This window comes from Pristis pectinata, chromosome 20, assembly GCF_009764475.1.
Source record: "Pristis pectinata isolate sPriPec2 chromosome 20, sPriPec2.1.pri, whole genome shotgun sequence".
NCBI lineage: Eukaryota > Metazoa > Chordata > Chondrichthyes > Rhinopristiformes > Pristidae > Pristis > Pristis pectinata.
The window spans coordinates 6781549-6796692 of record NC_067424.1 but is presented as its reverse complement, the minus strand read 5'-3'; the positions used below and the strand labels follow the sequence as shown (position 1 = coordinate 6796692).

Sequence of the window (15144 nt, the reverse complement as noted above, 5' to 3'; positions counted from 1 at the left end):
ACAACAAGTGCCAATAGCCCAAAACAAAGTAATGACGTAAAGGCTAGAATCACTATTTTTGTTTCCTTGGTTGCTGTTCAATTCTATTGATAGACAGTCACCCTTTTGAACTTTTTTCAGACCCCAGATACACCATCACACTCGTGTAGCACCCATTTCCCCCTTTAATCCTGTTTTCTTCTGTGAACCCAACTCCATCAACTAAGTACCTAACCTTCACCTTTAAACCCACTGATCCTGAACTACACAATCACACTGTTATTTTCATTTTAGTTTAAAGAAAGGACTTGAGACGGCCCTTGGATTTAACTTTTCCATTAACAGCTTACCTGTAGCGCTAAGCCTGGGTTTAGGTGTTTTCTTTTCCTTTTTCTCAGGTACTGTTTTAGTTTTCCTTCCCTTTTTGCTTTTCTTCAAAGAGCTCTCATAGTCACTGTCATCATCCTCCTCCACAAAGAAGTCTGCATCACTTCCAGAGTCCCCTTCTACAATAATATTGTGCAAGTGTGAATTTCAGTCATATAATCACTTTTTTGATCTGATCAAACAGCATATAGAAATATTTCGTGCTGTATTTTTCATTAAATGTTTACAAATTCCTAAGCTGCAGAGGTCCTTGATAAACACCAACACAAATGAGGCATCACACATTATAAGGTGGCAGAACAATTACGGTTCTGGACAGGAGATCCAGATTGCAAGTTTGAAGGCCACCAGAAGAGGCCACAAAACTGAATTCAATAAAGTCCAGAGGTTTATTGATCAGAAAAGCTCACTGTTGATTAAGAAAGACAGCTAAATCACTAACGTCCTTCAAAGACAGGTATCTAGTGTCACTCCCAGGTCTTGCCTACACTTGATTCTACTTTACAGTACATGGTATACGATGCTATCAAGGTAATTAGGAAAGGGCAATATAGGAGTTGCTTTGACAGTGCAGAGCACAGGGCAAGGACAAATAAGAAAGGCATCACACACTAGGGGCTTCTATTAAGGAAAAAATTTAAAATTTCACAGATTGCCCTAAACCAACATTTATCTCTCTTCCAACATTCAAGGCATAACAGGACACCCTAGGATCTACAAAAATCAATCTCTTTGAAGAAGTTTCAATTCAGGAAGGATTGGTTTATCCAAGCAAAGGAAATTCAAGCAAATTTGTTATATGAAGCTGAGATCTGGGATAGGGGAAGGTTTCCTACCACCATGTGGATTCATGCTACACTCCCTCTACCAGCCCGAAAACCTGTTCAGTGAGGTACACGTTCGTTAATAATGCTCTGATTATGGCAGTATTCTCCAAGCTAACAATACAATGCCTAAAAACTACACCTTATCATGAACTTAATCAGTATGTAACAGAATAGATATAATAAAGATGATTGATTTTAAGTGCAGTGTTAAAACACAGGAAATGGGCTAACTGACTGACCTACTCAGCAATGTCGAACTGTAAGATCTGCAGGTTGAAGGACATCTCACATGACTATATTCAGCCTTCAGCAATATAACTATTTTAAAGGGTTAGCTATGGATCCTTTGTCCTTTAACCACCCCAGTAACCATCAAACTAATGGTTGAAATTATTCTAGTGACCCTCACCAAGCAGAAATTGTCTAATGTCAGCTCACCATTTGAAAGTTTGTTGATCATAGGACAGAAAATTGACACTATATGATCACAGAAAAACAGCTAAAATTACTCAGCATTGAAGACCATTCTTAATTCAAACCTCAATTACATATATACTATTTCTTCCAATTAAGTCAGCAACAGTACTTAGTACATCTGATGCAGCGCTCCCTAAAGCAGACTGATGTCAATTCAATTGACTCATCCAGACAATGTGAATAACTGGCTGAGTATCACAATCCTTTGAGGAATAAGCGTCAGTAGAAGGTAATGCATTCTATTTCCATCCTCCAGGCATGTTAGAAACTCCTGGACTGGACCTGGAGCAGGACTAGGACTCTGGATGATCATTAGAACTATTTTTCTTTGAAAACCTACAGTAAAACTACTCATCATTGTTTATATTTGGGCTGGCTTTCTGAATATTTCCAACAATTGATATAGAATTTGATTTGATGAAATCAACTATGTTTCATTTTCAGCGAATGTATCCACCTCAATTACATCACAAGCAATTCAGACTAGAAATTTACCAATTCCCTGAACACAAGGCTACAATTTCATGAACAACACATTTACATTAAGTTTCATTAGACTGCTTAAATGCTGAATGCAATTTGCTTTTCAAGCAAATTAAACATGGCTTCCCAATTATATAACAACCAAGAAGAACTGCAGATGCTGGAAATCTGAAACAAAAACGAAAATGCTGGAAATGTTTTTATCAGGTAGCATCTGTGGAAAGAGAAACAATGTTAACTGAAATATCAACTCTTTCTCCACAGGTGCAGCATGATCTAAACATTTCCAGATATTTTCTGGTTTTGTTATAAATATTGTTTCACTTTAATGAGGATACTGAACTGTAAAAACAGAAGTAATCTAGGTAATTTAAGATAAATGCTCCAGCCTAACCACCCCGCCCCCCCTCCCCTCCCCACCCCACCCCAACGTCCTCAGTCATCTTCAGTTCCACTGTAATCCCACAGGCACCATAAGCAGTCTTTCATCCAAATATCCATTTTTCATATAGACCTAGGATAGTACAGCACAGCATCAGGCCCTTTGGCCCAAGAGGTCAATGTGACCATGATGTTGATTTACACTGCATGTGTGCCTGCACATGGTTGATATCCCTCAATTCCCTGCCTGTTCATGTGTCTGTTTAAATGCCTCTAAAATGTTGCTATCATATCTATTTCCACCACTTCCACTGGTAGCGCGTCCCAGGGACCTACCACTGTGTTTAAAAAAAATTGTCACTTAAATCTCCTTTAAACTCTCCCCCTCTCACCTTAAAGCTATGCCCTCTAGGATTTGGCATTTTCACCCTGGGAAAAAGACCCTGTCTACTCTATCTATGCCTCTGATAATTTTATAAACTTCTATCAGGTCACCACCCGGCCTCCGAGACTCCAGAGGAAACAACCCAAGTTTGTCTAACTTCTCCTTGCAGCTTTTACTCTCTATTCCAGGCAACATCCAGGTGAACTCCACATCCAGAACTGCACACAATACTCCAAATGTGGACTAATCAAAGCGTCATAGAGCTGCAACGCAACTTCCCAACTTTAACACCCTGACCGATGAAGGCAAGCATGCCGCAAACCTTCTTTACCACCCTATCTACTTATGATGCCAGTTTCAGGGAGCTATGGACTTGCGCCACAACATCTCTCTGTACATCAATGTTCCTGTCATTTACTGTATACTTTCCTCCTCTTCCATTTGACCTCCCCCAAAGTACAACACCTCTCACTCATCCAGATTAAACTCCATCTGCTTCTCCTCTGCCCATGTTTCCAACTGGTCTATATCCTACTGAATCCTTTTACAACCTTTCTCACTATCCATAACTCCACCAATTTTTGTGTCGTCTGCAAACTTACTAATCAGTCCCCCCATGTTTTTGTCAAAATCACAAACAATAGAGGTCGCAGCACCGATCCTTGCAGAATACCACAGTCACAGACCTCCAGTCAGAATGACCTCCCTCCATCAATTTCCTCATCTTCTATGGCCAAGCCAATTTTGAACCCAATCCTCCGGGTCTCCATAGATCCCATTTGACTCAACCAACCATGACGGACCTTGTTGAAAGCTTTACTGAAGTCCATGCATACAACATACACTGCCCTACCTTCATCAATCATCTTCGTTACCTCCTCAAAAAGAACTCAACTTTGGAAGACATGAACTCCCCTGCAGAAAGCCATGCTGACTATCCCTGATGACTCTACTTTTCCAGATGTGAGTAGATCCTATTCCTCAGAATCTTCTCCAATATATTTCCCTTCCACTGATGCAAGGCTCACCAGCCTATAATTTCTGATTTGTCTCGAATGCCCTTTTTAAACAGACCAACAACACTGGCTGTTCTCCAGTCCTCTGTCAAGAGAATACAAAGATCTCCATCAATCTCCTCTCTTACCTCTCTCAATAACCTGGGAAAAGTCCCATCAGGTCCTGGGGACATCCATCTTAATGCTTTTCAACCTCCTCCTCAATATCAACATGCCCTAGAACATCAGCATACTCCTCACTGATCTTGCTGTTCTCCAAATCTTTCTCCATGGTGAATACCGATACAAAGTATTCATTTAATACTTCATTCATGAAAGGCAACAGGAAGTCAATGACAGTAGCTACACAGTTAAGCTCAGTCCTACCTGATGTCTATTAAAGCACTAATTATAGCCACCCAATTGTTAAGAACAGCTTATTCAATGGACACCATGATTGTCCTGGTCCAATACACAGTACACACCCTGAATAATTTAATTCAACCACCAATTTATAATCATACAATTGAACCTCCAGAGGTCCAACATAGTCAACTTGAATTGTTAACTTTTTCCATAAATGAGTACCTGACCACCAATGTATTCCCTGCATTTTCCAGTTTTATTTCAAATTTCTTGCATCTCCAATATCTCACTTTTGTACTTCAATCAAGATCACAATTATAATCTTATCACATTCTCAAAATCTTTCCAGGCAGCACAAGTTATATCACTCACTTTCCTGAATGGCCTCTTCATCTTCTTCATGCTCCTCTTCACTTCCTCCATCATCCAACAGGATTTCTCTCTGTTTGCTTGCAGCTTTGGACGCAGCTTGCCTTTTCTGACGACCATCTTTGTGGCCTTTTTCATCTTCACTCTCATCATCCCCTGCTAAAAGATGCATATAGATGGGATTAAATTTTAAAATCACAAATCCACACCACTTCTACTGGAAGACATTATAGACACCAGCAACATACGTTTGCACCTTTATGAAACTGTGATGCTGATTTCCGAGACCATAGAAGATGGTTGGTTTAAGGCATGAAAAATAATGTGTACCAATTCAATTGGGATTTATACTGTAGCTGGGTCATTCTAGGAGGCTACAATAAAAAAAATTTCCATCTGAAGTTAGACATGTTCTACACTGATAATAAAATGGAGCACCACCTTATATTTTCCCCCCATGATGTTAACTTATGGAACAAACATTGTTCCATATGGTATTCCATATTGGTCACTGACCTTACCAATTTTCTTCCTTTCAAAATACCAAACCTTACAGGAAATAAACTTCAGTAATTGCTTATTACCAAAATGATTATTCTTTAGGTGAGAAGTTCCTCACTGGGTACATCAGAGCCAAATCAGAATTTTTTCCTCTGGCATGTATTTGCTAATGGTTAGCAGGGCATAGAATTGGGCAATCTGTCACCAGGACCATAGAATAAATTATTTGATCAAATTCCTTGCCCAACAGTCATAACACAACAATCTTTTTGGTTGAGTGACCCCATCATTTGAAAGCACAACTTTTAGCATCACTGGAACTGTAGCAGCAACAGTATGAAGTGGTAAGAATGACAAGTATGAACTGATTGAGCAGTAAGTGACAAATTTACAAATACGATTCAGTTAGCTCCTTAAAAAGCTGGTAAAATAACACAATTTAATGATATCATTGCCTGGACTCATCACATGAAAAAATATTAAAATATATCATGCCATCAATGCGATGTTTTCTTGTCAGTTGTGCAAGAACTGCTAAAAAAAAAACACTGATACATTGAGTGTTCCAGGCTAACCATCTCAATGATTTCTTTAGGTATATTATTTCTATTAGTTCTACTGTAAGAGTTATAATCAAATCCAGCACTTAGGTTAATTGTTCAGTCAAAGGTTAAGGGAGATTCCCAGAGATTTTAAAAAACAGAATACTGAAGTAATTTCCAGATTCCACAATCAGCTCACTTTAAATGCCTGCCCAGTTTCATGCTGTAGATTTTCCTGTTCATTATGACGCACACTGCTTTTCAGAAATAAACAAGTATCTCATTACTAAGTGGTATTTACACAGATATGGAGACAAAAATGACCAAACTCTTATTGATGTAAACCAAATGATCTTCAACTCACACCAGCCACAGTAGTTCTCAACCCCTGCAAACACAAACATATGGCCAGCTGTTTAAATACTTGAAAAAGCATGGGAAATTAGCTGGCAACAAATCTCAGCCACTGGAAACCAGTTAAGATTTCAAGAATCAGATACCTGCTAAGTAACTGACACCCAAGATAGTGATCATGAAAGAGTCAAATCTGCGCAAAGGAGCATAATGCTTCAAAAGTGAGCAACATAAATATTATAAAGATGAAAAGGGCCAGTAAAAGTGAACATAACCTTTTGCACTGCATCAATGTCTTGTATGCCACTGAATAAACAGAAGGGAATAGCAGCATTGTCATGTCCTTCAGTCACTAAGATGGAACAATTTCAAACCCAACAAGTCTTTTTTTTAATACCAGTGGTCAGAGGTGCTTTAGTTAAGTTAGTTGAGGCATTTCTACATTAATGGCTGCTCTTCAACCGTTTCTTCAGTTTACCTGTCTGGGGAAAGCCCAGCAAAGAAAAAAGACAAGTCTGGAAATTATTTTTATATTTGTTCAACGGTGATTTGCTGGTGTTTCACAATGATAGTCGAGCCAATCATCGAACTGTTATGGCAAAGACAGCAGTTATTCTGCGCATTAAATCTATGCCAGCTCCCAGTGAAACAATCTCCTTGGTCCCATTTCCCCCCTTCTTTCCCCAAAGCTTTGCAAATTATTCTCGTGCCATTCAGTTCCTCTTCAAAGGCATTGACTGATTCTGTTTTCACCTTCCTTTCAGCACCAAATTCCTTCCTTTAATTGTTCAAGTAAGTGGCTTTTCCTTATATCCATAAAACTTTAAACCTGCATCTCTTAGACCTTCTTCGACAGCATTCCCTCAGGATCAAGAATGACCTACTTCCATTCTGGTGTTGTAGGTACTGAGGTGGCTAACGTGGCCGAGGTGGCTAACGTGGCCAAGGTGGGAACTGCAGACTTTTCCACAGAGAGGGCAGGAAGGCAAGTAATTCGTGAACTGGTTCCATCCTTCCACTGGTTATGCAGGGCTTCTGTGTGCTCCTGACATATGGCTGCAGGACTGTCAAATGCTCCTTTTCCACGCTGGCATGATGCCAGAAATTCTCAGAGTTAGTGGGGATGTTGCATTTCTTCAAGAGGGTTTTGTGCACATCCTTGAATCTTTTCCTCCATCTGCCTGATAATCACGTCCCATGACAGAACTTACAGGAGGTGAACTGGGATTTTGCAGAGACTACACCTACAACAGAACCACTCTCAGTGTAGACTGATGTCAGACAAGACTGTATCATTGTTCCCATACACTTGTCAATCTTTTTTGCCCTAATATTACATCTCACCTCTAACAATTTTCCTTAAACCACCAGCTATTGGAAATAGGTTATCCCAGCTAAACCAGTCATGATCTTACACACCACTATCAAATCAGCTCTCAGCCTTCTTTGTTCTAAGGAGATTCAACTCCCAGAAACAACAACTCAAGTACCATGTTCATTTAATCAGCATTGCACTTCCACAATAGGATTTGGTGAAAATATTTCCTATGCTAAACAAAAATCCTAAGAAAGGTGCCATTTAAAATCTTGTTGCTTTGAAGCAGCAAAGAAGATTCTGTGTGAGGATATACAAGTCACTAAAAGGCAATAGTAGTAGTAGTAAACATGGCCATAAAAAGGAACTATCCATAATATATGATAGTACATGATAATTTGTGACAGTTAGCAAGACAATAATTAGAGGGTATAAATTTGAAACAATTTCATGACAAAGTCATTGCACAGGATAATTTAAATATGGAATCTTTTTCCTTACATGAGCAATGAAACCAAGTTTCATTTTGTATGAAGGCTATGAAATATTCTTCCAGAGGAATATTAAAATTTACAACGAGCAACCAGTAATGTGACATTAGATTTGGTATCTAATAGGAAAATAATGCAGACTTGAATTTTGTTCTATTACACCAAAGGATTAATGGATATTACAAAGTAGTTTGGTAAAATGCAAAGTGCAAAGAAAACATTTTAAGAAGCCCAACTGAAAACATTTCCTGTGCAGCTGATAAATCTATCCCATTCTGAAAATGGAACCCATTTTTATTTGGCAAATAAGGACACATTTTGAGCTACAAGTTTCATCCGGAATAAAAATGCACACAAAAAGCAAACATTAATACATTCTCCCACAAACTACATATTTTAGAAAAGAAGTGTTTCAATAAAGCAATCTGTTATGGGTCAAATGACAGCAAACTGCACAAGGTTTACTCAGTTAATTGGACCATCCTTGAAATGTTTTTAAATACACACTAGACTACACACTCTGCATGATAAACATAAATGTCACCAAAACAACGTGGTGCAATACAAAAGTTATCAGAAGTTTAAACAAAGAAAAACAATAAATACATACAGTAACACTGATTTAATCAAGAGTGGACTATAAACAAGCGAAACAGTACAAATTGTCACAAAGACAATAAACTGAGCTAATTTCAATGGAAAGATTGCAATAAAAGCATTCTAGAAGAGAATATCTGGAGCATTTTCCCTCCAAGTTAATCACTTTCAATCTCCAATAAGAATGTCATCTATCAATTATGATATAGCTTTTCATTAATCTGAAAATTTAACTGTTTCTCTCGCCACAGACACTGCCCAACCTGTTAAATATTTCCAGCATTTTCTGTTTAAATTCTATATTTCCAGTATCCTCAGCTTTCTGCTTTCAAACTGCCCTAAAATGGTGATCAGCAAGAAAACAAATGGATCTATGGCTCAAGTGCAAATATAATTTCTTCAACAATTTGTAGTAAATATTATTTATAATACAACTACAATGAAAAGTTGACACACAGAGTGCTGCTGCAGTTCTTCCAATCACAGCAGCTGTTTCTTAAAATACATTCATGGTTTTTATCTCTACTGTCCCAGAAATCCATCCAACATATCAGTCTGAGGCTTATTGCCTGAACCTTGGGCCTAAATCCCTCACTCACATTCTATTCAATTGGATTACAGGTTAACTCATTACACATCTTGCAAGATCTTTCTGCCAAGTCCGCTAAAAGCAGAAAAATTGTTGTTCTAACTTTTCCCCACAACCAGCCTGTTAGTCCTCTGAACTTACTCTTCGAACTGTGGTTTTCCAGGGTGATGACAGCCTGAATAGCATTGAAGCTTTAACCTGTACAGGTTAAACATGCTCATGGCCTGTAGCTTTGCTCAAAGACAAATTCAGACATACTAACTTTGTGTACAACACTCCTGCTATTCTATTGATCATCCATTTTCGAGTTTCTAAGAAGAATAATGACTTCAAAATCAAATTCTTAACTACACAACTTCCAAAAAAGAACTACTGTAGTCAAAGAAAGCAAGGACCAATGAACATCAAGATGTCAAGAGTGCTGACATGCAACAGTCACAATTCTTAGAAGATTACAATGACAACCACTCTGTGCTATCTAGAAAGCAATGAGAGGTTGCTCAACATTTCATAAGAGCAGTCACGATGACCAAAGGCCAATGCTGGTTGGCACCACTAACATTTAAAACAGCCATACAGCCACCACTGATCAAATAAGGCACCTCAAGAGATTGGAAAATGAACAAGTACTTCCAGATTCACTCTATCAATAATTCAAAATAACACAAAAAAAAAACAAACTTTGGACACTTAGGTTGTTTTAATTGCTGAATCTTCCAAAGATAATTCAGATATGACAAAATGTATCAGGACAGAATTCATGATATATTTCCAGAGATCAACAGCCATCTTTAGGCAAATGAGACATCCAAAACTGCAACCCAAGTATGTGTATAGTGTATGGAGGAATTAACGCTGGGATTTATTACTGGATGATAAGTACTAACCTGGTGTTCTGTTTGCATTTTGTTTTCAACAATTCACAAAAATTAAAATAATTAATACTGAAATTCTCCTTCAAATTATTTGGAAGATATAACAGAGTAACCAATTTTGCTTTCTAGCAATAGGCTTATAGTTTGAAGGCATTGGCAGTCAGCCAAAATTAATGCTCCAGCAGTTTTGATATGTTTTATTATTACCAGTTATAATTAAGTCTAAACTAATGGAGACAAATGCTGGAGAGTATGATTTGAGATTTGATCTATTTATGAGTTAATTTCAACAAAAAGGCACACAGTAATAGACGTTGGTGTCCATGAGGTACAAAGATTAGGAGCACGGGCAAGGAATGAAGTTGGAGAGATGCTCCTACTCCACATATCATCCATTATCCATTCCTGGAGTGCACATATATAGAATATTGATTGACAAGGCTTGGCAGCAATGTCCTTCACAATCAAATATGCTGCAACACTCAGGATAAGGTAGGAAACAATAAAAAAAATTCTCAGCTAATATACCGGTCTGGGTGGAAATGTATCAGCATATATCACAAACTTCAGAATGAGAAGTCTAGGAGACAGAATAATTTGCGGGTTTGGGGCTAACAGGGTCGGAGTAGGTGGTGGTGGAGGAGGAAGGTGGGGGACAGAAAATGGAGTGGATTGAGATTATGATACAAAGCAAATACATACCTGGGACACATCTAAAGTACTTACCATTCAAAAGTACTGACTATAATTACCTTCTTTAAAATAGAAGTTGTTTGGAGATTGGAGTTATCCTTTAAGCAGCAATTCCAGGAACCCAGAAAGAAGAAAAAAATGCCCCATTGCCAAAAATTATTACACATATACACAAAGTTATGAGAATGATTGTCATTTGACTAACTTTTTTGAAAGCATTACATACAAATACAATACTTGGTACCTAGTTTGAAGGACAGCCAACATTGCCATTTGCAGAATATCACTTAAATTCCCATCCAACGAGGCAAAGAACAAAACACAACAGTCTTGATACGGATTTTTCATAAACCAAGGAACAGCAAGCTGAATCAACTGGCAACCAGTCCCCAATTATGGCCAACTGTTCCCCTGCAGATTTTGAATTTGTGCAGCAGTGCAGAGCACAGTAGCACTGGTGTGCACAATTTAAAAATGTGCAAAGGTTCTGCCCTAATTTAACAGACAAGTGAACCAAAACAAAAAAGTGTCACACTATGTTATTCATAAACACTGCTGTTCAGCAGCTTAATGTGATGTTGACAGACATCTTAATACATATTAAATGGACAGCAGAAACAAAAAAAAGATTGGACACCACGTCAAATTATTGGCACCAATAAACTGTTGGCCCTTAAGATAGCTACGTATAAGTATCATACCTGTAACCACCCTGTACAGTGGAACAATTTCTTTTCCACCCACTCCCCATCTAATCTGATAACTCCATGACACATTTAGGTGTTAGAATGAGTTAAGAGATCAAGAAGGTTTCAGAGATGGGATATACCAGGGGGCAACTGGCAGAACTTTTCAACTTTTAATAATTTTAAGATTCCTGCATAAGTATGGATGGAGTGTAAAGAGAAGTTATACTTTACTGCATGCATGGTCCCAGCTCATACAAGAAAAATGAAAGTGGTAATTCAAAGTCAAAGAGGAGGAAAACAAAATTAATCAGACAGATTATAAACTTTCTACATGATCTCAATCTTAAAGGTTAAATGCAGAGCAACATGGAGCTTTCAAAGAATGTCAATCTCAAATCTGCTCCCTTAATTTGCATGGAACTTGATTTTGGCACTCCTAGGTCTTAGTACAGGAATAAAATCGGTAAGGGTTTCTGCTCGGAATTCAAGCCGAAGTCAGTAGGATTCAAGTTTGCACTCCAAAGACTACAGCACAAAATCCAGGCTAATACACCAGCGTTGTACTGAGGGAGTCTTGCACCATCACTGATTTTGAATATCAGTTAAGACATTAAGCTGAGGCTCTGCCTAATCTCAAAGAGACACATTATCATGCAGCACCGAAACAGGTCCTTTGGCCCACCATATCCATGCCGATCTTTTCGCGCACACTAATCTCATTTGCCCGCATTACATTGAATCACAGCATGGAAACAGGCCATTTGGCCCACCACATCCACACCGACCAGTGGGAACCCATCCACATTACTGCCATCCTCCAGCACCAGGCACATAGCTTGTTATGCCTTCTCAACAATTCTTAAATGCTGTCAACAACTCTGCCTCCATCACTCTCTCAGGCAGTGCATTCCAGGTACTCACCACTCTCTGGGTAAAAAAGGGCCGCCTCAAGATGCCCACTAAATCTCTTACCCTAAACTTATGTCCTCTGGTTTTATCTACCTCTGAATTGGGGGAAGTTTCCTGCAGCTTATCCTATCTATATGCTTCAGTTTTATATTACTCAATCATGTCCCCTCTTAACCTGCTCTAATCCAGGGAAAACAAATCTTGCCTCTCCAGTCTCTTCTCATTACTGAATCGGTCCATCCCAGGCAGTATTCTGACGAATCTCCTCAGTAACCTCAACAACGCTAACACACTTTTCCTTCAGTGTAGTGATCAGAGCGGCGCACCACACTCTGGTTGACCAATGTTTTATAAAGTCGGAGCATAACCTGCATGCTCTTGTATTCAGTACTCTAACTGAAGGCCAGTATCCCATACGCCTTCTTAACCATGGTATCCTTCAAGGATCTTTGTAGGATATGCTGTAAAATTTGGTACAATGCCCTAGATTGTACTTCTGAAGCAGATGACCAGGTCATTATACAATAAGATCTTTTTAAATGGCACATTTCAGATGAGGGTTGAACAAACAACTCGTTCTGCATACAAGCTGCAGTATGCTTCACATAAGTCATATTATATGTCTAGGCATCACAAAGTGCTCTGCCTTACAGCAAAAGTCATTGCAGATCTCTTAGCCAAACCTGAACTTCATGAAAACCACAATTGGCATTGTACGGCACAACCCACCTGTGGCCCTTTCCCAGATTTTGAAATATCCTTTCCACTTCAGATCCTCCCTTCATTGTTTCTTAGAGTCATACAGCACAGAAACAGGCCCTTCAGCTCACTACGTCCATGCCAACCATCAAGTACCCATCCATACTAATCCTATTTACCAGCATTTGGTCCATAGCCTTGTATATCTTGGCGATTCAAGTGCTTGTTTGGATACCACTTACACGTTACGAGAGTACCTGCTCCCACCACTCCATGAGGCAGTGCATTCCAAATTCCAACCACCTTCTGAATGAAGAAGTAGTTCTTCGTCAGATCTCTTCTAAACCTCTTGTCCCTTACCCTAAACCTATGCCCTCTAGTTTTAGACACCTCTGTTTTGTGGAAAAGTTTTCTACCATATATCCTATCTACGTGCCCTTAATTTTGTATGTCTATCAGGTTTCTCATCAGCGTCCTCTGCTCCATGGGAGCTCTTAATCACAATATCAAAATCACAACCCATTACCTCCTCATCTTAAAGCACAGGATGCAACTTACCTTCAGCCGATTTCCTGGGCTTTTTGAGTGTCCTCTTCTCTTTCTTATCTCCTTTAACCTTTTTTCCTTTTTTGCCTTTTTTCTTTGATGCTTCATAATCACTGTCACCGTGGTCCAAATCTTCCTCACTCCCCATGTCCTCATCTGAAAGCAAATTGCAGAAAATTCTTACAGAAGCGAACTGGGTAGATTATCATTTCAAAAAAAAATAGGCCAGCAGACAAGCCAGGCAGAGAATATTACACCAAGTAATTTGACAACAAAAACTAGAAAATGTCTCAGCTCCATTAACAAGTGGAACACAAATCAATGGCAATCACCATTTTTGTGTGTGTAAAATATAGGAACTAAAAAGATTAAGAGAACACACTCTGCCCTGTTATAACACCTTCCTTGAAACTCATGGGCAAAAAAAAATCCACGAACAACCAAGCCCAATGGCAGAAGCAGATTCTTCTAAACTAACTGGGCTACAACCAATAGTCTAGGCCAAGTAACCAACATTTGCCTATCATTCTGGTTTACCATTGGCCACCAGGAAGTGCAATACCACACAACAATAACATCACTATACCAAGCCCACATTTGCTGCAGCCTCTTCCCCACGTTGCATGCCTGGAATCACGCATGCAGAGAAAATTAAATTTTGCAACTCTCCACCATACATTAGTATCCCAAAATGCACCATCCACTTGTTATTTCAAAACTTATGTTAAATCACTCCAGTCTGCGCAAGCTGCCAAGATGCTTAAAAAGCACGAGAAGCATGCACAGGGAAATAAAAGCAGGACGTGCATGCACAATCATCCAGAAAATTCAACCAGAAATAGCGCAGACATATGCAAAGAGGACTATAAATTAGATTAGAAACAAAAAGGTGCAATGGGCGTCATAGGAAGCTGCTTCTATTGGTCCTTTGTGGGCTTTTAATATTTAGAATTCATTGTTCTTGCAAGAGAAAGGCTAATCACAAACCCACGACATTCTGCTTCTGCAGAGTATAAAAATTGGAATTTTTGCTAACATGGAGTTGATTTCCACAAAGTACTGCTTTTAAAAAGTATAAACTCCGGATTATGGTGAGTGTACGCTTGCATCTAAAAAAACCCAAGTTAAGTTAATAAGCATCATGAACAACAGCAACCTAAACTTTGAAAAACAGGAGAGAAGGCTAAAAACAACATCATAGGAAGTCAGAAAAGCAGCTGTCTGGCAAGTATTAGTTTTCTTTTCCTATTCCAGTTTACTTGGGGTCCCCTCTTCATTATAACCCATTGCAAAAGGTGTAACTAAAATTTATACCTTGAAATTCGATTAACTAGACTATATAATAACTAAAAATTATCAATAGCCAGCTGAAAACGATTACCAGTTTCAATTATCACAGCTCTGCTGTGCTGTAGTTGCTCAGAATTGATGAGATGGAGTCCCTGCTTTCAGACACTGTTATGCACTGAGGAAGGCAAAAGTTTTCTGCGAGGTTAGCTACTTTGACTCTGAAGAGGTTCAGGGATTATGAGCAAGACAAGTAGAAGGATCCAGAGGGTAGCATTGAAGGAACTGCACATCTTGCTTTATGTATGACCTTTATGCAATCTTGCGCTGACATGTGCAGAGACTCCAGCTAAAATGACCAAACTAACCATAGCGCCCTGGTACAGTGGCCCATTCAAGTTAGGTGAG

The 15144-nt window shown here is 38.9% G+C and overlaps 1 protein-coding gene across 1 annotated transcript in view; it reads right to left on the bottom strand.

Moving 5' to 3' along the window:
- nucks1a (nuclear casein kinase and cyclin-dependent kinase substrate 1a) overlaps positions 1–15144 on the bottom strand; it is a 35212-nt gene that overhangs the window by 3707 nt on the left and 16361 nt on the right. Inside the window, exons 5-7 of the mRNA XM_052034805.1 lie at positions 13462–13605; positions 4653–4808; positions 330–485 (exon numbers count right to left, since the gene is read on the bottom strand). Of these exons, the coding sequence (XP_051890765.1) occupies positions 330–485; positions 4653–4808; positions 13462–13605 (456 nt within the window). The remainder of the gene's footprint in view (positions 1–329; positions 486–4652; positions 4809–13461; positions 13606–15144) is intronic.